The 24,710-nt window shown below is 46.3% G+C and overlaps 1 protein-coding gene across 24 annotated transcripts in view; it reads left to right on the top strand.

Moving 5' to 3' along the window:
* ank3b (ankyrin 3b) overlaps positions 1 to 24,710 on the top strand; it is a 754,625-nt gene that overhangs the window by 457,247 nt on the left and 272,668 nt on the right. Inside the window, exon 1 of one of the 24 annotated variants that reach the window (XM_087999089.1) lies at positions 22,962 to 23,180. The exons of the other annotated variants lie outside the window; for them this stretch is intronic. Coding sequence (XP_087855215.1) covers positions 23,145 to 23,180 — 36 coding nt within the window. The 5' untranslated portion in view covers positions 22,962 to 23,144. Of the gene's footprint in view, positions 1 to 22,961; positions 23,181 to 24,710 lie in introns of those variants that run through there. 24 annotated transcript variants of the gene reach the window in all.

The following is a 24,710-nucleotide window of genomic DNA, read 5'->3' as shown; positions in this document are numbered from 1 at the left end:
CAAGGTTAGATCTCGTGGAATACAGGGAGAACTAGCCATTTGGATACAGAACTGGCTCAAAGGTAGAAGACAGAGGGTGGTGGTGGAGGGTTGTTTTTCAGACTGGAGGCCTGTGACCAGTGGAGTGCCACAAGGATCGGTGCAGGGTTCTCTACGTTTTGTCATTTACATAAATGATTTGGATGTGAGCATAAGAGGTACAGTTAGTAAGTTTGCAGAAGCCCCCAAAATTGGAGGTGTAGTGGACAGAGAAGAGGGTTATCTCAGATTACAACAGGATCTGGACCAGATGGGCTAATGGGCTGAGAAGTGGCAGATGGAGTTTAATTCAGATAAATGCGAGGTGTTGCATTTTGGGAAAGCAAATATTAGCAGGACTTATACACTGAATGGTAAGGTCCTAGGGAGTGTTGCTGAACAAAGAGACCTTGGAGTGCAGGTTCATAGCTCCTTGAAAGTGGAGTCGCAGGTAGATAGGATAGTGAAGAAGGCGTTTGGTATGCTTTCCTTTATTGGTCAGAGTATTGAGTACAGGAGTTGGGAGGTCAGGGTATGGCTGTACAGGACGCTGGTTAGGCCACTGTTGGAACATTGCGTGCAATTCTGGTCTCCTTCCTATTGGAAAGATGTTGTGAAACTTGAAAGGGTGCAGAAAAGATTTACAAGGATGTTGCCAGGGTTGGAGAATCTGAGCTACAGGGAGAGGCTGAACAGGCTGGGGCTGTTTTCTCTGGAGCGTCGGAGGCTGAGGGGTGACCTTATAGAGGTTTACAAAATTATGAGGGGCATGAATAGGATAAATAGGCAAAATCTTTTCCCTGGGGTCAGGGAGTCCAGAACTAGAGGGCATAGGTTTAGGGTGAGAGGGGAAAGATATGAAAGAGACGTAAGGGGCAATGTTTTCACACAGAGGGTGGTACATGTGTGGAATGAGCTGCCAGAGGAAGTGGTGGAGGCTGGTACAATTGCAACATTTAAGAGGCTTTTGGATGGGTATATGAATAGGAAGGGTTTGGAGGGATATGGTTATGGGCCGGCTGCTGGCAGGTGGGACTAGATTGGGTTGGGATATCTGGTCGGCATAGACAGGTTGGACCTCTATGACTCTTAGCTGAAAGGCGCAGGTGGGTAGGGGGGCAGTGAGCTCCCCCTCCAATGGGCTTTGTTCCCACCCCAAACACCAGTGAAAACTTGTTAAAGTACTGAGCTACACAGTCTGGTTCAGCTCCAATGCCCTGTTCCAACGTTTCCAGTACTCGGGTAGTCATTTGGTAGCACAGAACCTACTGATGAAAGAGAGATTTTACAGCCATTCAGCACGGAAACAGACCGTTCAATCCAACAGGTCCAAGCCCACCATATTCCCGAACTAAACTAGTCCCACCTGCCTGCTCCTGGCCCATGTCCCTCCAAACCTTTCCTCTTCATGTACTTATCCAATGTTGGAACTGTTCCTGCATCCATCACTTCCTCTGGCAGTTCATTCCAAACAACTCTCTGTGTTAAAAAAAGTTGCTCCTCGCGACCTTTTTTTAAGTCTTTCTCCTCTCACCTTAAAAATATGCCCCCCAGTTTTGAACTCTCCCACCCTAGGGAAAGGATCCTCGTTATTCACCTTATTGATACTCCTCATGATCTTATCAACCTCATATTGGTGACCCCTCAACTTCCTCCACTCCAGTGAAAGAAGTCCCAGTCCTTCCAGTCTATGTTTGCATCTCCAACCCTCCATTCCCAGCAATATGCTAGTAAATCTCCAGTTTAATAATATCTTTCCTCTGATAGGACAACCAGAACTGTACACAGTGTTGAACCTTCATGTCTTTCATTCATCACTTCAATCCACAAGAATTATCAGCGTAAAGGGAAAATGTCATTGATACTGTGTGCAAGGACGATGCAGATTATCTAGCAAATGGACACTGATTGATAAAGGTGTTGTTATAGAGAACGCAACAGTTAAATGATGACTAACAGTTAACTGCCAAGCTTTGTTTCAAATTTTAACCAGGCAGGTTGACCCTAATTGGTCATGGCATTACCCTGAGTGACTCTCACCTGTTTGGTACATGTTTTGTTTTGCCTGCAAAGAATAGGGCCCTTTGTATTAATGTGAGTAATTTATAAAGTGCATCGCACTATGAGCCTGAGTGACAAAGCTATGTGGTACATGATTTGTTTTTTTTTCAGAAATACTCAGGTTTTCAGTGTCATAGTGTAGTCTGTTCCTAGAATTAGAATTACAACTCCTACAGTGTAGAAACAGACCCTTCAGCCCAACAAGTCCACACCGACCCTCCGAAGAATACCCCACCCAGACTCATTCCCCTACCCTGTATGTACCCCGACTAATTATATGGAACAATTTAGCATGGCCAATTTACCTAACCTGCACATCTTTGGATTGTGGGAGGAAACCGGAGCACCCCGGAGGAAACCCACGCAGACACGGGGAGAGTGTACAAACTCCACACAGTCACCCGAGGTGAGAATTGAACCCAGGTCTCTGGCGCTGTGAGGTAGCAGTGCTAACCACTGACCCACCGTGTCACCTCGTTCTTCCACTACCTGATACTCATGTCTTTAATGAGTTGAGCCAGCATTGCAAATCTATGTACAGCAAACCTTTTATGAACAGCCATCCTGGGACGAGGAGTGGGCCGGTTGTTTAAATATTCAGGGATAGTCAAGTGATAACGCAGAGCTGTAGTAAACCCTGACCAAGCAAGACTTCAAGACAGCAACGCCCCTCAAAAGCATTCGATGTAAAAACATCAATACACAGCAAGCAATAGAAGCGTAGTGCAGGGGATATTCACATCACTGTTATACTTTATTTACAGCTTAGATACTCAGACATCATGGTATTTGAGGTTCAAAAACGGAGATTGCTGGAAAAGCTCAGCAGGTCTGGCGGCACGTGTGGAGAGAAATCAGAGTTAACGTTTCGGGTCCATTGACCCTTCCTCAGAATTGACGGTATTTAGGAAAATGTTGGTTATGTGCTGAAGTTGGGGAGGGGGTAAGGAGTAAACGATAGTTAGCGATAGAGCCCAAAGAGAGAGAAGAACAGTTGGACAGCCAAAGTAACGATCTGGCTTGGAGGGTGAGTAGCTGTTAATGGAGATTGTTTATGTTTCTGATTTACAGCATCCACCGTTTTTTTGGTTTTTATTTACGGGATGTGAGATGGGTAGTTTTTGCTGGTTTATCAAAAGGGCCAGTTGATTAAGGTGCCAGTTAAAATAAAGTTTGCTGTATTTGAAAGGCAAAAGGAGGTAAAGACAAAATAAGTCCAGTGATGACATTGTCACAGAGACAAGAAGAATGAAGTGAGAGAAAAGACAACAGAAAAGTAGGAAACCAAGTGGGGAGTGTTTGTTTTTCTCTGTTACCACCATTATAAAACTTAGAATGGTTTGTATCCTTGGTTAGGATTGATGGAGGCTGTGGGAGACCAGGCTGTTGGTAATCTTTACCACTGACCTCCCTGCGTTTCGTTTTAAACTAGGTTCCCGCTCAAACGTCAGACTAAACACTGGACAAAGCTTACCATAAAGTTTCACAGTAACCCATCTCTCAATGGACTGTTGTTCTGTGATGATATAGAGTGCCTATTCCCTATTTATCATTATTCCTTCACAATGCATCTGCTCCTAAGTTTTTAATTCCATTAAAAGCATTATTTACATTGTCTTACAGTTTTGTAACAGAAATGTCTGTTATTGGCCACATCAACTGGAGAATTTAGTGTATGTTGAAATTGTGATTACTGAGAAGGGAAAGAATGCTTTTGCTAACATCCGCTGACAAGTAATCGATGATCGAGGGTAATATCTGATACACTAGGGTTATCCACATTTGATGTTCTTCTACACTGGCATAAACTCTCGTTGAATCTCAATGGTGAAAGCATTGCTGGCAATTCTTGAAGATTCACATATTAATTATGCATCAAAACTATTTGATTTGTTGTAGGCACGTGTACCTAAGTACAATGAAAAGCCTCATTTGCGAGCAGTACAGGCAGATCTAACTAAGTTGATTTTAAAATTTGTATGGCTGGTTATTTTGAAGATGATATCTTGGTGATAATATTGAAGTCCTTTCCCTTCAGATACTACTTATTTACAATAGGGGCTGACCAGTTTTCAAGCCCAAGGCTTATTCTCTGCATTGCAATAGCAACAACTCTTCCAAAGGGCTTCTGTAGCGTAAGGATCTTTGGTAAGCCTGAAGTTGAGAAACATTTTTATTCTTCAAGTTATCACTGTAGCTGAAAAATGCAACTTAGTCCCAGGCAGAGCCTGGAATCTCCAAAGATCCTGTGTGCTGGGATTTATGAGTTTTTTCATGCCATTGAAACATCAGAAAACCTCAGATAAAAATTAAAATGCCTGCTATTGATATATTAATTTCCAACTAGCTAGACTTGGCTGGACTGCAAGGAAGTTTTGCTGCATTTCTGTGGGAAATACTTATTCACAAATGTCATTCACTGACTCCACGCAAATATTAATAGGGACCTGTATTTATTTGTTAGGTTATAGGCAGTAACTGGTTAAAGAGCATTGTTAAATATAACCACAACAATACCTACTGAGTTAATGACATCTCTGGAGATGATTACTAAGGTTAATTTAGCTTATCTCTCAGCAGGAGCATCTAAAGAAAGAGAGAGCTTGCATTTGTACAGTGTCTTTCACAATCTCTACAGCCAGTGAATCACTGTTGTAATGGGGCGGGCTCGGCAGCCAGTTTGTGGGCAAGCAGCAATCAGCGTTTAGAAAATGATCATTTGCTCTTAGCTGTTGGTGGAGACATAACTGTTGAGCGAAACAACGTCAACACTGGGGGGCACATGTTTAAGTTGAGAGAAAGATTTTTTAAAAAGACACGAGGGCAATTTGTTTGCCAGAGAAAGTGGTTTGTGCGAGGAATGAAATTCCAGAGGAAGAGGTACAGATACAAAGTTTAAAAGACATCTGGATAAGTACATGAATAAGATATGTTAGGAGGGATATAGGCCAAACTCAGGCAGGTGGGACGAGTTCAGTCGGGATTAGGGACTGGTTGGACCGAAGGGTCTGTTTCTGTGCTGGATGACTCCATGAAACACAAGAAGGTGAGATCTGTGCCAGCCATGGGATCTTTCATGGTGAGACAAGAGAGTAGACAGGGCCTCACTTTAATGAAAGATGGCACCTCTAACAGTGCAGCACCCTGTCAGTGAAGGACCAGCCTGGATGACATGCTCAGGTCTCTGGAGTGAGACTTGAACTCAGGAGCTTCATGACTGTGAGGCGAGAGACCTCAACTACAGTTGACATTTTGTCATCTATGAACACGCACAGTTCCTACTGAAAGGGGGATTTAAACTAGCGTGAGATTTGAATTTCTTTATTTAAATGTTTACGCACGGAAAGTGCACACATTGGTGGTGGCATACAACTCACATGACAGTAAAAGGAATGGTTTAATACTATTTCTACAGATCACAAGTCTCAAATAAAAAGGTTACATGTTAAATGACCTATACCTCAGTCTAATCATGTTCAAATTCATAGACATGATTATGTTATCCAATCTTATCATTGCATGTTCACATCTTCTAACTGCAAGTACATGCTTATGATTATCAGAAAACCTATTCTGTCCTTTTTCCCCCTTTCGCCACTATCTCCAGCTCTGTGTAATGCCTGAGGGAGACACTCTTGCTACCCATCACTGAACCTTTGGTGTTTAACCCATTAAGAAGGATTCGAGAGGCTGGCTGGATAGAAACTATTTTCGCTGGAGAAGCTAAGATGGTGGGTGAAGTTTAACTTAAAACAAGAGCTGGGCAGGCCAGTGGTGAAAACACAGAGCTCTTTCTTGTGTGAAGAGTAGTAAAACCCCAGAACAGTCTCCCCTTCAAAGGCTGGTTGAAGCTGGAGATTTCAAAACTGTGTAAGATTGGTAAGAAATAGGTAGGGAAATGGGATTAAGGCGCACTCCAGCTGAGTGCAACTCCAACAACCCTCAAGTACTATCCCAGATTTAATTGGCATCACATCCAGCAAAGAAACAGACCCTTCGGTCCAACCAGTCCCTAATCCCGACTGAACTCGTCCCACCTGCCTGAGTTTGGCCTATATCCCTCCTAATATATCTTATTCATGTACTTATCCAGATGTCTTTTAAACTTTGTATCTGTACCCACACCCACCTCTTCCTCTGGAATTTCATTCCTCGCACAAACCACATCCACTCCCTCCACCACCAACGCTCAGTAGCAGCAGTGTGTACCATCTACAAGGTGCACTGAAAAAATTCACCAATGATCCTTACACTGCGCTTTCTAAACCCATCACCACTTCCATCTGAAAGGACAGAGCCAGCAAGTACATAGTAACACCATCACCTGCAAGTTCCCCTCCAAGCCACTCACCATCCTGACTTGGAAAGACATTGCTGTGACTTCACTGTCACTGGGTCAAAATCCTGGAATTCCCTCTCTAACAGCATTGTGGGTCTACCTACAGCGCATGGACTGCAGTGGTTCAAGAAGGCAGCTCACCCTCACCTTCTCAAGCAGCAACTAGGGATGGGCAATAAATGCAAAATACCGTGGCTACTGGGAATCCGAAACAAATGCAGAAAAGGAGAAGGTCCATCAGTTTCTGTTGAGAGAGAGAAACGGAGTTAATGTTATTATCAGAACCCTGATTGATAATAAATACTGGCTTAATCAGCCATGCTCACATTCTCCCAGCACAGAAAGAGTTGTGGGAGAGTTGGCTGTAAGGGGTTGCACTGTTCCTAATGTTACAGTGTAGGGAAGACATGTCCAGTAGCGTTACCCAGTGATCCTGTGCAGTGTCTTCATGCAGCAGAACTACTGACGATTGACATTTTGGAAGGAAGAGCTGCAGTCATGTTGCACGAGGACCATTGAAAAGCCAGTGTTTGAGAACAGGTGAAACCCTTCAGAGTGACTTTCCCTGGAAGATGTGTTGTTCCTTTCAGTCTCCTTCCTTTGAGAGGTCCGGTACACAGATCATCCATGAACATATTCCTGTATTTTCTGAGCAGAGTGTGAAAATGTGATTTTATTAAAAAATAAAAAATAACAGGGTAAGAATTCAACTTGTTTGTGCCAACGCGTTACAGAGGGAACGCCAGCCCACATCTGGCTGGTTACCTCTCCAGAGCGTTGTCTCCGTGGATGGTGGGTGCAGTCTAGAAGTTAGAGAAGGACCAGAATCAGGGTCCAGCTGTCTCGGGTAGTATCAGGAGTTGCTGCGCTCAATAATAAACTTGCAAACAGCAGGGAATCACACTGCGCTGAGATTCAAGCGATGTCCAGCTGAATCGTGCTGTGCAGGTGTTTGAAGTGAGATGGATTCACATGTATTGCTGCGATCTCTAACACCACAACTCGGCATGTCATGTCCAAGTGATTACTTGTTGGGGAGTCAGTTTCTGCCATGGGTTTGGGTAGTACATCTCACAGTGAAACAGTCAGGGGCAATTTCATTTTAGTTCAGCACGTTGATGCCCCCCTGCCCTCCCCTCCATCTCCTGTCCTCCTGCCCTCCCCTCCATCTCCTGCCCTCCTGCCCTCTCCTCCGTCTCCTGCCCTCCTGCCTCCCCTCCATCTCCTGTCCTCCTGCCCTCCCCTCCATCTCCTGTCCTCCTGCCCTCCCATCCATCTCCTGTCCTCCTGCCCTCCCCTCCATCTCCTGCCCTCCTGCCTCCGCTCCGTCTCCTGCCCTCCTGTGCCTCCCTCCATCTCCTGCCCTCCCCTCCATCTCCTGGCCTCCTGCCCCCTCCTCCATCTCCAGCCTCCTCCATCTCCTGCCCCCTCCATCTCCTGCCCTCCTGCCACCCCTCCATCTCCTGCCCTTCCCTCCATCTCCTCCCCTCCCCTGCATCTCCTGCCCTCCTGTGCTCCTCTTCGTCTCCTGCCCTCCCCTCCATCTCCTGCCCTCCCCTCTATCTCCTGCCCTCCCCTCCATCTCCTTCTCTCCTCTCCATCTCCTGCCCTCCCCTCCATCTCCTGCCCTCCCCTCCATCTCCTTCTCTCCTGCCCTCCCGTCCATCTCCTGCCTCCTGCCCTCCCCTCCATCTCCTGCCCTCCTGCCCTCCCCACCATCTCCTACCCTCCTGCCCTCCCCTCCATCTCCTTCTCTCCTGCCCTCCCCTCCATCTCCTTCTCTCCTGCCCTCCGCTCCATCTCCTGCCCTCCCCTCCATCTCCTGCCCTCCCCTCCATCTCCTGCCCTCCTGCCCTCCCCTGCAACTCCTGCCCTCCCCTCCATCTCCTACCCTCCTGCCCTCCCCTCCATCTCCTGCCCTCTTGTACTCCTCTTCGTCTCCTGCCCTCCCCTCCATCTCCTGCCCTCCCCTGCATCTCCTGTCCTCCTGCCCTCCCCTCCATCCCCTGCCCTCCCCTGCATTTCCTGGCCTTCCGCCCCCTCCTCCATCTCCTCCCCCCTCCTCAATCTCCTGCACCCTCCATCTCCTGCCCTCCCCTCCATCTCTTGCCCTCCCCTCCATCACCTTCTCTCCTCTCCATCTCCTGCCCTCCCCTCCATCTCCTGCCTCCTGCCCTCCCCTGCATCTCCTGCCTCCTGCCCTCCCCTGCATCTCCTTCTCTCCTGTCCTCCCCTGCATCTCCTGCCCTCCCCTCCATCTCCTGCTCTCCCCTCCATCTCCTTCCCTCCTGCCCTCCCCTCCATCTCCTGCCCTCCTGCCCTCGCCTGCATCTCCTTCCCTCCTGCCCTCCCCTCCATCTCCTGCCCTCCCCTCCATCTCCTGCTCTCCTGCCCTCCCCTGCATCTCCTGTCCTCCTGCCCTCCCCTCCATCTCCTGCCCTCCCCTCCATCTCCTGCCTCCTGCCCTCCCCTCCATCTCCTGTCCTCCTGCCCACCCTCCATCTCCTGCCCTCCTGCCCTCCCCTCCATCTCCTGTCCTCCTGCCCTCCCCTCCATCTCCTGCCCTCCTGCCCTCCCCTCCATCTCCTGCCCTCTTGCTCTCCCCTCCATCTCCTGCCCTCCCCTCCACCTCCTGCCCTCCCCTCCATCTCCTGTCCTCCTGCCCTCCCCTCCACCTCCTGCCTCCTCCCCTCCATCTCCTGCCCTTCTGCTCTCCCCTCCATCTTCTGCCCTCCTGTCCTCCTCTTCGTCTCCTGTCCTCCTCTTCATCTCCTGCCCTCCTGCTCTCCCCTCCATCTCCTGTCCTCCTCTTCATCTCCTGCCCTCCTGCCCTTCCCTCCATCTCCTGCCCTCCTGCTCTCCCCTCCATCTCCTGCCCTTCTGTCCTCCTCTTCGTCTCCTGCCCTCCCCTCCATCTCCTGCCCTCCTGCTCTCCCCTCCATCTTCTGCCCTCCTGTCCTCCTCTTCGTCTCCTGCCCTCTTGCTCTCCCCTCCATCTCCTGCCCTCCCCTCCACCTCCTGTCCTCCTCTTCATCTCCTGCCCTCCTGCCCTCCCCTCCATCTCCTGCCCTCCCCTCCATCTCCTGACCTCCCCTCCATCTCCTGCCTCCTGCCCTCCCCTCCATCTCCTGCCTCCTGCCCTCCCCTCCATCTCCTGTCTCCTGCCCTCCCCTCCATCTCCTGCCCTCCTCCTGCCCTTCTATGCTCTACCCTGTCTCTGCCCGCCTGTGCTTCGCGCTGTCCCTTCCCTCCTGTGCTCCAATCCGTTTCTGCCAGCCTTTATTAACGAGTGACTGAGTGCCGGGTATAAGAGTTGGGTGATGTGATGATTGAGTCCGGTCTGTAATATGTGAAGCTGTGTTGAAATCATGGTGAGCTGGTTTCCCAGCAGCCTGACGATGTGATGTAACATTACTGCAGTGCTGTGTGCCTGGCACATGTGTGACTCCACTCCCTCAGTGTGCTCTCTGCGGCACATACTCAGTGCAGCACGCCCTGGGAAAGTGGTCAGTCAGAGAACACCACCTCCTTAACTAACGTGGACGCTGAAACATAACTGTGTTACACCACAATGCCTCGATTGCACTGGATAAAAAGCTAGCAGCATTTAAAATACAAAGGGAAATAAGTACTGTTATGCCTTAAGAGGCTTTGCAGAATGCTCGATACATATAAACATTGACGTTCAGGAGCTGGTTTAGATTTTAGTACAGGAATGAAGAATTACTGGTGTGGGTCACATGATGCATTAAAATGTAGTCATTGTGATCGCATCTTGATGCCAGCCAACTAGCTGAACCACATTTCGAGAGGTATTACACTGGATTCCTTGCAGTGATCCACTTGTGTTGGTCCCAGTGCCCTTGAACCGCAAACCTTCCCACCTTTTAAGTGATGCGTGACTGGCTCCTCGCTCTGTTCTCTCCCTGCCCCACCCTGAGACATCCCGTTTCAGAAGCCAAGTATAAAATTCAAAATCAATTTAGGAATTTCCCAACGGCACCCAGCAACTGGAAATCTTTCTGCTTTCTCACCCTGGATGGCAGAGGCGGATGGCTGCCAGCTGAAATAAATGCAGTATGCCCTCACTTAAAGTTGTTGCTATGTTGCGGAATATCACTACTTCCACGTTGGATTCCCGTAGGAATCAAAATTAAAGCCAGGGTTCAGTTCCTTCAGACATCAACCTATCCAGAGGAAATACCATACGCGAGCAGGTCAGAGGTTGAGAATTCTGATTTTTTTTAAAATTTGATTAACTTATTGTCACATCTAAGTTGTTACAAACTCCAATGAAAAGTATTTCACGGTGTCGCCGCTCTCTGGCACCATCTTAAAACACAGAAATATAAAACTTGGAATATACAGTCAGAAAAATTAAGAAATGAAGAGTCCAGCTTTACAGTCCTCCTTGTTAACAGCTCCGTTATGGGCCATGGGCCTGGTAGTCAGGCATGGGTTCCCTTCACTGTCCCGCCGCTGTGGAGAGAGTTGCCATCTTTGGCGCCATCTTACCTCCACCGATGCCCTTGCCACCAATGCAGATGCCCCCGCTGCTCTTCCCAAAGTCTGTCCACCGTCCACAGGGCCCAAGTCAGGAGTGTGAGGGACTGGATGGGTGCAGCTCCAGCAACACTCAAGAAGCTCGACACCATCCAGGACAAAGCCGGCCGCTCAGTTACTTCAATGCAAGCTCCTCCTTTCGCTGGAGCAAGGGTAGCCAGCTCATGCCGTCAAGCAAGAACGTCAAGTGCCTGGCAGCCATTTTTGGGTGGCATGGCGCCCTGCAGCTTGCTGTGCCTTGCTGAGGGAATCCAATAAAAAGAGCAGCAGGGCTTCATCCTTCCTGTCTGCATGAGCAGATTGCATCACCATGTTGCACTCACTTCCTGTTGCACTGTTGAGGAAACACAGCCAATGATCTGATAGGGTTGGTATCACTCCAGAGAATGTTAACTGCTGGGCACTGTATGATGCACATTTCCACATTGCTGCACACTGGCAGGTTTGTACTGTCCCTTTAACTCTCTTGCTTTTCCAGCTTTCGCTTCACTCGGCAACAGTGAATCAGTTGTGAACAGATTTCAGCAACGATTCATAGGTGGCCTCATCTTAACCAAGCGGGCATTTTGACAACATTTCGAATGCGGGAACCGAATGCACAGCTCGACATTTTAACACAAGGGGCCACGTGTGTTGTGGGAAGTTGCTTTCCTGAGGCCAACATTTATTGCCCATCCCTAGTTGACCCTTGAGAAGGTGGGGGTGAGCTGCCTCCTTGAGCCGCTGCAGTCCATGTGTCGTAGGTTGACCCATAGTACCCTTAGGGAGGGAAATCCAGGATTGATCAAATGGGTCAATGGGCTGCAAAATGGCAGATGGAGTTCAATCTGGATGAATGCGAGGTATTGCATTTTGGTACAACAACCAAGGATAGGGCTCACACAGTTAATGGTAGGGCCTTGGGTATGTGTTGTAGAACAGAGGGACCTAGGGAAGCAGGTACATAATTCTTTGAAGTTTGCGTCATGTATAGACAGGGTTGTTAAAAAGACATTTGGTACACTTGCCTTTGAGTCCTTTTAGTTGGGAAGCCATGTTGAGGTTGTACAGGGCACTTGTCCAGTTCTGGCTGTCCTGTTATAGGAAGGATAGAGAGGGATCGGAAGAGATTTACCAAGGTGTTGCTGGGTGTGGAAGCTCTGCGTTATAAAGAAAGACTTGATAGGCTGGGACTTTTCTTCATTGGAGCGTAGGAGGTTGAGAGATATAGAAGTTAATGGTAGTTGTCTATATAAGTTACCTTATAGAAGTTAATAAAATAATGAGAGGTGTAGATCGAGTTAATGGTAGTTATCTTTTCCCTAGGATGGGGGATTTCAAGACCCAGGGACACATTTTTAAGGTGAGAGGAGAAAGATTTATAAAAGACGTGAGAGTTAACCTTTTTTACACAGAGGCTGTGGAATGAACTTCCTGAGGAAGTGGTGGATGTGAATACAATTACAACGTTGAAAAAAATATTTGGATGGATACATGAATAGGAAAGGTTTGGAAGGATATGGGCGAGGAGCAGGCAGGTGGGACTGGTTTAGTTTGGGATTATGTTTGGCACGGACTAGTTGGACCGAAGGTAGTGCTGTAGAACAGAGGGACCGAGGGGGTGCAGGTATGTAACTCTTTGAAGTTTGTGTCATACATAGACAAGGTGGTTAAAAAGACATTTGGCATGCTTGCCTTTGGGTATAGGAATTGTATGGCTCTATTTTGACCCAGCGACAGTGAAGGAAGGACGATATATTTCCAAGTCAGGATGGCTCGGAGTTAGTGGTGCTCCCATGTATTTGCTGCCCTTGACCTGCCAAGTGGATGTGGTCGTGGGTTTGGAAGGTGCTGTTTGAGGAGCCTCGATGAAATTCTGCAGTGCGTCTTGTAGGTGGTACACACTGCTGCTACAGAGCTTTGTGAGTACAATCACTCTGCTTGGGGCAGTTGTACAGTGCTGATCTTCCTCAGTAGGAGTTGTTGTCAGATTGAAACAACAGTTGGGGTAATTCCCCGCTTTGCAGCTCTCAGGGTATGCAATATTCATTATTCTGATGGAATGTAGCGTTCGGAATCACCTTTTAAAACTTTACCCTCAAGCTGTTATTTCTCACCGTCATGGCCGACAGCGTTGTTGTTTTATATTTCCATAACTATCATGTTTCAAACTGAATGCCAGCTCCTTTCAGAAACGTGATGATTTAGATGCAAATATCTGTCATTTCAACACATGGGATCATCAATTCTCTCAAAGGAACATCCACTCCACGGGTAAAAGTTACGTGGTGTTTTAAAAAATTCTCAAGGTCAGGTTCGTAGGAGAGTAGTCTGACACAGAACAAACGACCAAGAGGCGAGTCTGCTAGAATATGGGCATTTTATTCCCCGCAGCGTCGCCACAACGGGTCTGGCTTATACTCACTCTACATGTTACCGGAACTGGGAGCCGTCAGTTCTCGTAGAGCGGTTGCCAACAACCCACGCTCGGCGGTTAAACGTAACCCCGGAGCAGACTCACCGAACTGGAGACTTTTCCAGCTGATATACTCTTTTCCAGATATAAACATTCATGTGAACAGCAGAGCAAGGCTAAAAAACACATTCCATTCTGGTTACATACAGATAAGAAGATTCACACGGGGAGGTGTGTAATAAGATTCACACGGGACTAAGCAACACCTCCATTCCGGTTAGATTCACACATGTATTGGGACATAATTTTTAACCGTTTCACCACATTCCACTGCTTGGCCCAATACATGTGTTACATTATGATTCACACATGTATTGGGACATAATTTTACACCACATTCCACTGCTTGGCCCAATACATGTGTTACATTATGCTTAATTCAGTTCAATTCGTTTCAGTTAATTTCAGTTCAGTCAATTCAGTGTAGTTCAATTCAGTTCCGTCCATTTCAATTCAATTTAGCTCAGTTCCATTTTGTTCCGTTCAATTTGATTCACTTCAGTTCCACTCAGTTCAGTTCAGTTCAATCCCATTCAATTCTGTTAACTCCGCTTCAGCTTTTTGGACATGCCCACATCCTCCGCTGTACCCCAGGCAAGGGGTTCTTCGGCAGGACTGGGATTCTCTCTCAAACAAACTGCCACGTACATGCCCACATCCATGCCATCCCGGGACGGTCGGGACCTCCACAGTTTGTTCTTCTGGTTTCTTAGTCTTTTTCCAAAACATTGTTCTGTATCAAAATCTCTCCTCAATTGCGATTGATCCTGCCGACTACGCCAAATGTTTTAAAAAATTCTCAAGGTCAGGTTCGTAGGAGAGTAGTCTGACACAGAACAAACGACCAAGAGGCGAGTCTGCTAGAATATGGGCATTTTATTCCCCGCAGCGTCGCCACAACGGGTCTGGCTTATACTCACTCTACATGTTACCGGAACTGGGAGCCGTCAGTTCTCGTAGAGCGGTTGCCAACAACCCACGCTCGGCGGTTAAACGTAACCCCGGAGCAGACTCACCGAACTGGAGACCTTTCCAGCTGATATACTCTTTTCCAGATATAAACATTCATGTGAACAGCAGAGCAAGGCTAAAAAACACATTCCATTCTGGGTTACATACAGATAAGAAGATTCACACGGGGAGGTGTGTAATAAGATTCACACGGGACTAAGCAACACCTCCATTCCGGTTAGATTCACACATGTATTGGGACATAATTTTTAACCGTTTCACCACATTCCACTGCTTGGCCCAATACATGTGTTACATTATGATTCACACATGTATTGGGACATAATTTTACACCACACGTGGGGTTTCAATCTTCTCTCCTCGGTATTGTTTACCAATGAGAGATTGATCCTCTTTTTTTTAAAATGTATAAGCTGTAACCGATGATTTTGCTTTAAAGTTTAAAAAACTATGTCCTATTTATCATCAAAATTTTATTTGAAGCAGGAGTAGATGACTTTTGGTGTCTTGATGCTTCATCTGAAAGAAATTCCTCATAAACGTCAGCTCTCCTAACTTGGGGAATAGGAGACGGTTGAAATCAGAGGGCAGAGGTGATGTGGGCAGTGCCCTGGAGTCCAGGCAGGTAGCAAGAGGTGAAGAGTCATGGACTAGTTGATAAGGAAGACCCAAAAGATTAGCTCTGGCAGCAGAGCTGAGAGGAATGTGCTAAAGTGTGTCTTTATGGTGCAAGTTACACCGATGGAGCTTGGGTCAGGGAAAACGGTTGTCAGATAGGTCTCAATGACGAAAGCCTGTGAGATAAAGGAGCTGGAACCCTACCCAAGGAATATGGATCTTTGAGGATGAGATTGTTGCCAAACCTACTGAGTAGGCCACTTCACAAACGTGAGAGATCCATTTCTGTTCCACTGCTACTTAAAGTACGATTTGTGGTTGATATTGGATTACTGTTTAATTGATGTTGATTTTGGTTTGATGGTTAAAAGAAAAGCTAAAACAGTGAAACCGTGTCCACTGGCATTTTGCATTCGGGTCATTTGATAAATTCCGTCGTAGAGTCATACAGCACAGAAACAGACCCTGATGATTGATACGGACAGTCCAGCCAGTCCGTATCAATCACAATCCCAAACTGACCTAGTCCCACCTGCCTGCTCCGGGCCCCTATCCCTCAAACCTTTCCTATTCAGGTACTTATCTAAGTGTCTGTTAAACATTGTCATTGTGCCCACATCCACCACTTCCTTAGGAAGTTCATTCCATCCGCAAACCACCCTCTGTGTAAAACTTTTGCCCGCCATGTTCTTTTTAAATCTCTCTCCTCTCACCTAGTCTTGAAATCCCCCATCCTCGGGAAAAGACATCTCCCATTAACTCTGTCTGTACCCCTGGTGATTTTATAAACTTTCACCCCTCGATCTCCTATGCTGCAATGAAAAATATCCCAGCCAGTCCTTTTATTTTGTTGGAGACTACAGGGATCATAACTCACTTTTGATTCCTAGCTCTCTCCTGTAGGTTTTACTGCAGCTGCTGATGCTCTGAGAAATTTCTGTGATCATCTCTGGGGCATCAGTTTGACTGATTGTACTGACATTGTTGAAATCTTAATAACATTAGCTTTGGTTGAGATGCAGGTTATAGCTGGCCGCTTGCTTGATAAACCTTATTATTGTTCATCATGTCCTCAGAAAGAATGCTGGTCCATGTGATCCAAAAACATAATAACATTTGATCTGGAATCTCAGAGAGTTCATTGGCTCACAGTTACGCAGCTTGGTGAGTTTTATTATTCTGTGTCAGGCTGCTGGATTGAATGGCTCATGTATATCTCCCTGAAAGTGGCCACACAAGTTGATCAGGTGGCAAAGAAGGCATATGGCGTGCTTGCCTTTATTGGTCGTGGAATTGAGTCCAAGAGTCAGGATGTCATGTTGCAGCTGTATGACACTTTGGTTAGGCCACACTTGGGAGTATTGAATTCAGTTCTGGTCGCCACATTACAGGAAGGATATGAAGGCTTTGAAGAGGGTGCAGAAGAGGATGCTGCCTGGATTAGGGGGTATGAGCTACAAGGAGAGGCAAGAAAAAACACGGGTTGTTTTCTCCGGAGTGGCAGAGGCTGAGGGGAGAGTTTGTAGAAGTCTACGAAATTATGAGATGCATAGATAAGGCTGACGGTCAGAACCTTTTTCCCCAGAGTTGAAATATCAAAAACTTAGGGGGCATGCATTTACGGTGAAGGGGGAGAGTTCAAAGGAGATGTGAGGGGCAAGTGTCTGGAATGTGCTGTCGGTGGTAGTGGAGACAGATGCGATAGGGGCGTTTAAGGAGCTTTTCGATAAACACATGAATATGCGAGGAATGGAAGCTTATGGACCAAAGGCAGGCGGAAGGGGTTAGTTTAATTTGGCATCATGTTCGGCGTAACATCATGGACCTGGGCTGTGTACTGTTCTACGCTCAAAACGTCAGAGGAGGGAGAGAGAAAATAATTTGCTTTTCACATTCTCAGGAAATGCCCAAGAATGCTTCACAGCCGCTCAATTACTTGTGAAGTTTGGTCGCCATTGCTTTGCAGATTAATCTGGCACCCAGTAAAATCCCAAGAGCACCGTTGAGATCAGAGCAGGTGAGTGGCTGGATATCACTGGATCAGTAACCCAGCCTAGCTAATGCATTAGCGACATGGGTTCAAACCCCACCAAGCCAGCTGGTGCAGTTTAAATTTGAAGAATATAGTATAAAGTTGGAATTGAAAACTTGTCCCAATCATGGGACTAATGTGTCGTTATTGTTATGTACCCATCTAGTTCGCCAGTGCCCTTTGGGGAAGGAGATTTGTCCTTAACCTGGTCTGGCCTTACACGTGAACTCCAGACCCACAGCAATGTGGTTGACTCTTAACTGCTCCAAGCACAATTAGGGAGGGACAACAAATTCTGGATTTACTGGGGATATACAAATCCCATGAACAGATAAAAGCAAATTAAATTAGCAGACTCTCTTTTTTTGGTACTTTGGCTACTTTTTTGAGGGATAAATGGGGTTCAGGGCCCAGGGAGGACTTCCCTTTGAATGTTGCAATGGGATCGTTTACATTGACTGGAACAGACTGACCGTGCCTCAGTTCCCACTACTTCAGAATCCAAGGTTTCCTGAGTCACCAGTAAAGAACTGCAGCACTCGGCCGAGCTGACACACCACAAACAGTGAGACGCTTATTTATTCCAAGGTAAACGTCCCTTCATGATGACAGAGTAACTTTAGAGATGGGAACAGCATCGGATGGTTCCAATGTTTTGTTTTAAAATGCCACAACATTTATGGGTTTGTACAGCAAACTTCGTCACAACCACCTGATGAAGGAGCAGCGCTCCGAAAGCTAGTGCTTCCAACTAAACCTGTTGGACTATATCCTGGTATTGTGTGATTTTTAATTTTGTCTACCCCAGTCCACTACTGGCACGTCCACACATCATTACATTATCATGTGAGAGAGACGTAATGCTAACCCTTGGACTCTTCATGCACTATCATAACCTCCAGTTTAGAACAAAGCTGAAGTCATACTGTTAAAACATATCAGACATGCCTGTTATTTGTCATTAGTTTTGGTATTTTTTGGCCCCTGTTCATTAAGGGAGTGTGCTGTCAAAGTGGCTTGCAGTCTTCACATTTGTACCCACAGGACCTTGTTTGTTCGTCCCATTCACTTTACTAAGCTGCCCTTACCTCAAGTAGTTTTGATGGAATCTCATCCCAAGACTCTGCTCCAGCCTGAGCTCAACAAGAGCATTCATATAGAACCTTGGGAATGGCAAATTCCCTCAGGCATTTCAAAGAGATGATATCAAGCACAACTTGGCATGGAGCCTAATATTAGGGCTGGACCAATATTTAAGCGGCACCTTTCACAATCATGGAATGCTTTACAATGAAGTTTGAAATGTAGGCACTGTGGCAGATTCAGCATCCAAATCATTTACAGCCAGCTCCCAGTGCGGCACTCCCTCATTGCTCCTGACAGTGTGGCACTCTGTCAGTGTGACATTCCCTCAGTATCCCCAGCAGCGCAACGCTCCCTCAGTGCGGCGCTCCCTCAGTGCGGCACTCCCTCAGCACTTCCAAAAGTGCGGCATTCCCTCAGTGTTCCCAACTGTGTGGCACTCCATCAGTGTGGCTTTCCCTCATTGTAACATGCCCTCAGCATTCTCAACAGTGCGACACTCCCTTGGTGTTCCCTCCGTATTCCCAATTGTACAACACTCCCTCTGTGTTCCCTCAGTGCGACACTCCCTCGTTGTTCCCCTCAGTGCGACACTCCCTCGGTGTTCTGTCAACGTGGTGTTCCCTCAGTGCGACACTCCCTCGGTGTTCCCCTCCGTGCAACACTCCCTCGGTGTTCTGTCAACATGGTGTTCTCTCAGTGCGGCACTCCCTCGGTGTTCCCCACAATGCAACACTCCCTCGGTGTTCTGTCAACATGGTGTTCTCTCAGTGCGGCACTCCCTCGGTGTTCCCCACAATGCAACACTCCCTCGGTGTTCTGTCAACATGGTGTTCCCTCAGTGCGGCACTCCCTTGGTGTTCCCCTCAGTGCGACACTCCCTCAGTGTTCTGTCAACGTGGTGTTCCCTCAGTGCGGTACTCCCTCGGTGTTCCCCTCAGTGCGACACTCCTTCAATTGCGGCATTTCCAACAGTGCGACACTCCCTCAATGTTCCTTCAGTGCGACATTCCCTCGGTGTTCCCCTCGATGCAGCGTTCCCTCGGTGTTCCCTCAGTACGACACTCCCTCGGTGTTCCCCTCGATGCAGCGTTCCCTCGGTGTTCCCTCAGTACGACACTCCCTCGGTGTTCCCCTCGATGCAGCACTCCCTCAGTGTTCTGTCAGTGCGGTGTTCTCTCAGTGCGACAATCCCTCAGTGTTCCCTCAAAGTGGCACTCCCTCAGGACTACACTGAACTTCCAACCAAGATAATGTGTTCATGTTTCTGGAGTAGAGTTGAACCCAAAATATTTTTCATTCCAAAATATATTTTAAACATTAAAAAAATCTTTATACACATCCATAGTCACTAAAGCAGTTCGGCTCTGTACACTCTTTACGTATGGAGAAACAAACACAGGAATTTGACTTCCCCAACCATTCTATAATACAAACCAAAAGCATTACTTTCTCATGCAAGATTTTATTTACTTACATTTGAGGTACTAGGAGGGTCCAATAACTGAATGGACCTCCATTGTACTTTGACAGAAAGACCTCACTGCACCTTGGCAGCAGCTGCCCCAAACTTTACCGCGTCCCTCAGCACATAGTCCTGGATCTTGGAATGTGCCAGTCTGTAACACTCGGTCAGGGTCGACTCTTGCTCTGGAAGACCAACACGTTTCAGGCAGACCAAAGAGCATCTTTAGTGCTTGAACCTGCAATGGTTTGACTCAGGTGTGAGACTGTTACCAGGCATCCAGTAAAGGAAAGGGTAGAACATTGGGGTAACACGGTGGCTCAGTGGTTAGCACTGCTGCCTCATTGCCAAGGTTCGATTCCTGCCTCAGGCGACTGTCTGTGTGGAGTTTGCACATTCCCCCCGTGTCTGCATGGGTTGCCTCGAGGTACTGTGGTTTCCTCCCACAGTCCAAAGATGTGCAGGTCAGGCAGATTGGCCATGAGAAATGCAGGGTTACAGGGATAGGGTGTGGGGGTGGAGAGGAGAGATGTGGGCTTGCTGGGCCAAATGGCCTGCTCCCACACTGAAGGGATTCTATGATATTGTTATGTTCCTGGATAATGATGACAAATTTATTTTATGTTAAGAACCAGTTTTGAATCATAAAATGTTACATTTCAGAAGGAGGCCATTTGATCCACCATTACACCAGCTGTAACCTTTTTGTTGAAAGTAGACGAAGTTTGAAATCCTAATCCTTCTAAAGAGATTATGAATAAAATAAACATTACAATAACAATTTAGTAAAGTAAAACAATTGACCCAACTTACATTCTAACATTCAGAATTAGCAGAAGGCCAATATGGGTTCAGAGATAAACTCTGGTTGACTATTTCATAGAGTGTATCAAATAACAGATGGGTTCGAGACAGATCTGTCATATATCTCAGCAGCTAACCAAATCATAATAAAACTTTGTCATCTTCATGTGGGATATCAAATCTTCACTTTCAAAGACATGACCTCTGAATTTCCTTCAAAACGGCTCCAGCTCAGTCTGCCTTAACAGCTGCTTAAAAATCATTTGTCCAGCCGTTTCTCCAAGACTGCATTCCACTGGATTCCTGAAATCTCATCACAGCACCGAACCGCAGGCAAAATTCCGGCTCTTTTGCAGACAGGTAGCTTCACCAAGCCGGCACTGTCCCAGGGTTTCTCCAAACTCTGGACTCATCTGGGCTTACTTGAGGCCCAGATCTCAGCTGTGTGCAATAGCCCAGCAGTATTTTTCCAAACTCTGACTCTTTCAGCTGCCAAAGTCTCCCCGGTCTTTTGCCAGAGAAGTTGAAACTGCAACAGACTTTGAGCAAATAAATGGTGGGGGAGGGTCAGATAGTGAAGGATCCGATATAGGGTGAGAATAAGCAAGATTCAATAATACTGGGTTTCCGCGATGCCAGATCACAGGATACGTTAAAAACAGAGGTTGGTGCAGGGAGATGTGAACAGGCAATCCTGAAAAGATACTCTCTGCACAAGCTAATTCGGAGCAGCAATAAGCCATTCAGCCCCTTAGGCCTGCGCTGCCATTCAATAAGATCATGGCTGACTTGATTATTCCACTAATGGTTTCCAACCATCCCCTGGTAACTTTTCACTCACTTCCTTATCGAGATCTGGTCTTGTGCAATGAAACCGGATTAATTAATGGTTTCTGAGTGGTGCCACTAGGTGGCAGTGACTGCAATGCAATTGAATCCCTCATTCAGTTTGAAGGAGAGCGAGAGAGGGAGGAGTGGGTCTGAGATTGTTCCTTCACATTCAAACATGGGCAACCATAAATGGGTGAGATGCTAGGCAAAAGTGAGGGCTGCAGTTGCTGGAGATTAGAGTCAAGAGTGTGGTGCTGGGAAAGCACAGCAGGCCACGCAGCATCCGAGGAGCAGGAAAATCGACATTTCGGGCAAAGGCCCTTCCTGCTGAAGGACTTTTGTCTGAAACATCGATTTTCCTGCTTCTCGGATGCTGCCTGACCTGCTGTGCTTTTCCAGCACCACACTCTCAGCATGAAATGCTAGGCCTAGACTGGTATACCAAGCTATGAAAAAGCAAATTTCTTTATTCATTCATTGGCTTAGGGCATCACTGACTAGGTAACATATATTGCCCGGAGGGCAGTTAAGAGTTAACCACATTGCTGGAGGGTTTGGAGTCATGAGTAGGCCAGAGTAGATAAGAACAGCAGTTTCCTTCCCTTAACGACATTAATGAACCAGTTAGGCTTTTCCCAACAATCAACAATGGGTTCATGGTCTTCGTTAGACTCTTAATTCCAGATGTTTATTGAATTCAAATTCTACCATCTGCCATTGCGAGATTCGAACCCAGGTCCCTCGAAGGTTATCTGGGTCTGTGGATTAACACTCCAGTGATAATACTACAAGGCCATCACCTCCCCAGTCAAAAGAGATTCAGTGCCCGTCATCGAAGGGAATGCCTCAGAATGCACAGCAAATTCACACTCCAAATCGCAAGAACACTCTAAGGGGTAGACCCCACCATGTGTGGTCAACTTGAAAAGCTAAAAATAGAAGCGAACCTAATGAAAATGCTCAAAGACAGGCAACAAGTCAAACAGAAAACTGCAAAGAATGACCAGGAAAATCGATGAAGAGGAAAGCCCAGAGTACAAGAGAAAGCCGGTCTGAAACTCAAAAACAGATGGCAAGAACTCCCCAAACATTCAAAAAAGGAAAGTGTGTCAGTAAGGAGAAAGAGAAACCAGGGCTTATGATCTGAACCTGTTGAACTCGGTGTTGCATCCAGAAGGCTGTGAAGTGCCTAACTGAAACATAAGGTGCCAACACAGGCCTGGGCCTAATAATTCTCTATCACTTTCCCAACCCTCATGTGCTCGAGCTCATGTGCCATTTTCCATCTGCATTTCAGATTCCCAGCATCCATGGTGGTTTTACTTTTGTCAAAATGCACTTTGCGAATGTTTTCCTTCCTTATGTCATAATCCACTTTGCAGTGGGGCAGTAGCAATTGCACAGAATGGATGTGGGTGGGAATATGCGAATGCTGAATAAGTCAAAAGTTGGCTTAGGGCAGCGTTTTATAACCGCGGGCAACTTGTTTTTAATGAAGGCTGTTGACTTGGACCAGGAGTGCTTTGCGTTGTAGAAAACAGGCACTGGGTAAGCTGGGGCCCAGCGGAGACCGTGAAGCAGCTGCTGTTGCTATTCTGGTACATGCCTATCACATTTACATGTAAACTGTGTGATGGGACTCTATAAATACTGTACACTCACTTGGATATTCGGGAAGTGACATGCAAGTATTGCGAGAGCAGTAAAGGTATGGCGTTTTAGTGTTTTCAGAAACTATATCTATTAGTTTATTCTGTCTATGAAGCCCTTCAGCAAAACCCAGGGATATATTCAATTCCACCACCCGAGCTGCTATTTATAGAACTGGTGTAATGCCATAGTGAATTCCTTAATCCAAGTACTCATTAATCGGATCAGCAGGTTTCATCCTTAGCTGGGGAAGATGGCAGTGCAGGAGGAAGCAAACTTACTGGACCAAGTAAGTGATCAAAGCTTTTAAAGATTGCTAAAGGGTCTGACTGAGTTTAGTTTCTGTACCATTGTGCTTGAGTTAACTAAATGAGCTTCCTAGCTGTGATCATGCTATGTGGCCAGATGTAAGTTGTGTTGGTTATGATAAACAATATTAGTGCACTATGTACAGCAGTACCTTCCTCATTCTCTTTGTAAGCTTGTTACCAGAGATATGTGTGACCATATAGAGCTAGGAAAGTACCTCAGAAGTTGTGATAGACCAGGAATGCAATTACAATATTGGAATTAATTTATAAAATGCTATTTCTAAGTTTTGAGAAAACAAGTCTTGCACTTAAAGAGAGCTTTAAACTACCTCCAGATATCCCTATTCTCTTTACAATAATGAATTGGTTTTTTTTGAGGCACAGTCACTGTAATGTAGGAAACATGACACGCACAGCAGGTTAGTAAGAAAGGAAAATGAGATTATCACGAGCTTTGGGTCTGGGATCATGTTATACAGTCGCAAATCACAGGTATATTAACTTTTAACTTCTGCTTGCCGATGAAATGGTGATACGGAAAGAGCGGATCTGAATGTATTATTGTTGAGTATTGCACTCACTGTTACTGAGTTGCACATGATGGTCAGCAGATGTACACTGGGTGTGCATTCACAAGTGAGGTGTTTTCAACCAAATTTAGTGACAAAGGCTAAAAGGGTCACACCATAGCCACTCCTCCAGCCTGCCAACAAGTTGTGTTGTACAATGCTGCTACAGAAAGTGTTACAAAGCAACAAGGGAGGGCAGGGTGTTTATCAAATCCTGGTGCAACTTTAAACAACTTGAGTTCCAATGACGAGTTGTATTGGGCTTGAAAAGTTAACGCTGCTTCTCTCTCCACTGACCTGCTGTATTCCAACTCTTTCTGTTTGTATTTCACATTTCCAGCGTCCACAATAATTTGCTTTTATTTAAATCTTGGATATACATATAATACAAGTAAATTGTAAATCCCAGATGAAACCATAAATTGCAGAAAACAATGTTAATGAAGATGGACTTCCATTCTGTTAGGCTTTCTCTTTAGTTTACTTTTCACTCACTTTAAATCAAAATAATACTAACACAGCATTACGAATGACACTAACATTGAAAGTATTATGAATTGCAATTTTACATAGTATTTATGGTTCACCTGCTGAAGCAGTATCTTATGCTTGGAGTTCTCAGGCACAGTTTTGTCCTTTGTAATACAAATAAATTCTCTTGTAATTAATTTCAAGCTTCATGACACTGAGGAACTTTGCTTTCTATTCCTGATTCCCAACAAAGTAGTTACAGATATGAAAGGCAGATGCTTTTAGCCTGAGAGTAAACACAGGAAGTACCCAGCAGGTGTCCAGCATCTGTGGAGGGATGAACCGAATTATCTTTCGAAGGTCATTAATGAAAACTGACGACCTGATTCATATCTGATCGCTGGTTGTGGGATCTTGCTTTGCTGCACTCCCAGTTTTTGCATGAACGACTGCAGCATCAAAAAGTCC

This window comes from Chiloscyllium plagiosum, unplaced genomic scaffold, assembly GCF_037043375.1.
Source record: "Chiloscyllium plagiosum isolate Xiang-an unplaced genomic scaffold, Cpla_swu_hap1 HiC_scaffold_22, whole genome shotgun sequence".
Lineage (NCBI taxonomy): Eukaryota > Metazoa > Chordata > Chondrichthyes > Orectolobiformes > Hemiscylliidae > Chiloscyllium > Chiloscyllium plagiosum.
This window is presented reverse-complemented; position numbering and strand designations above follow the sequence as displayed.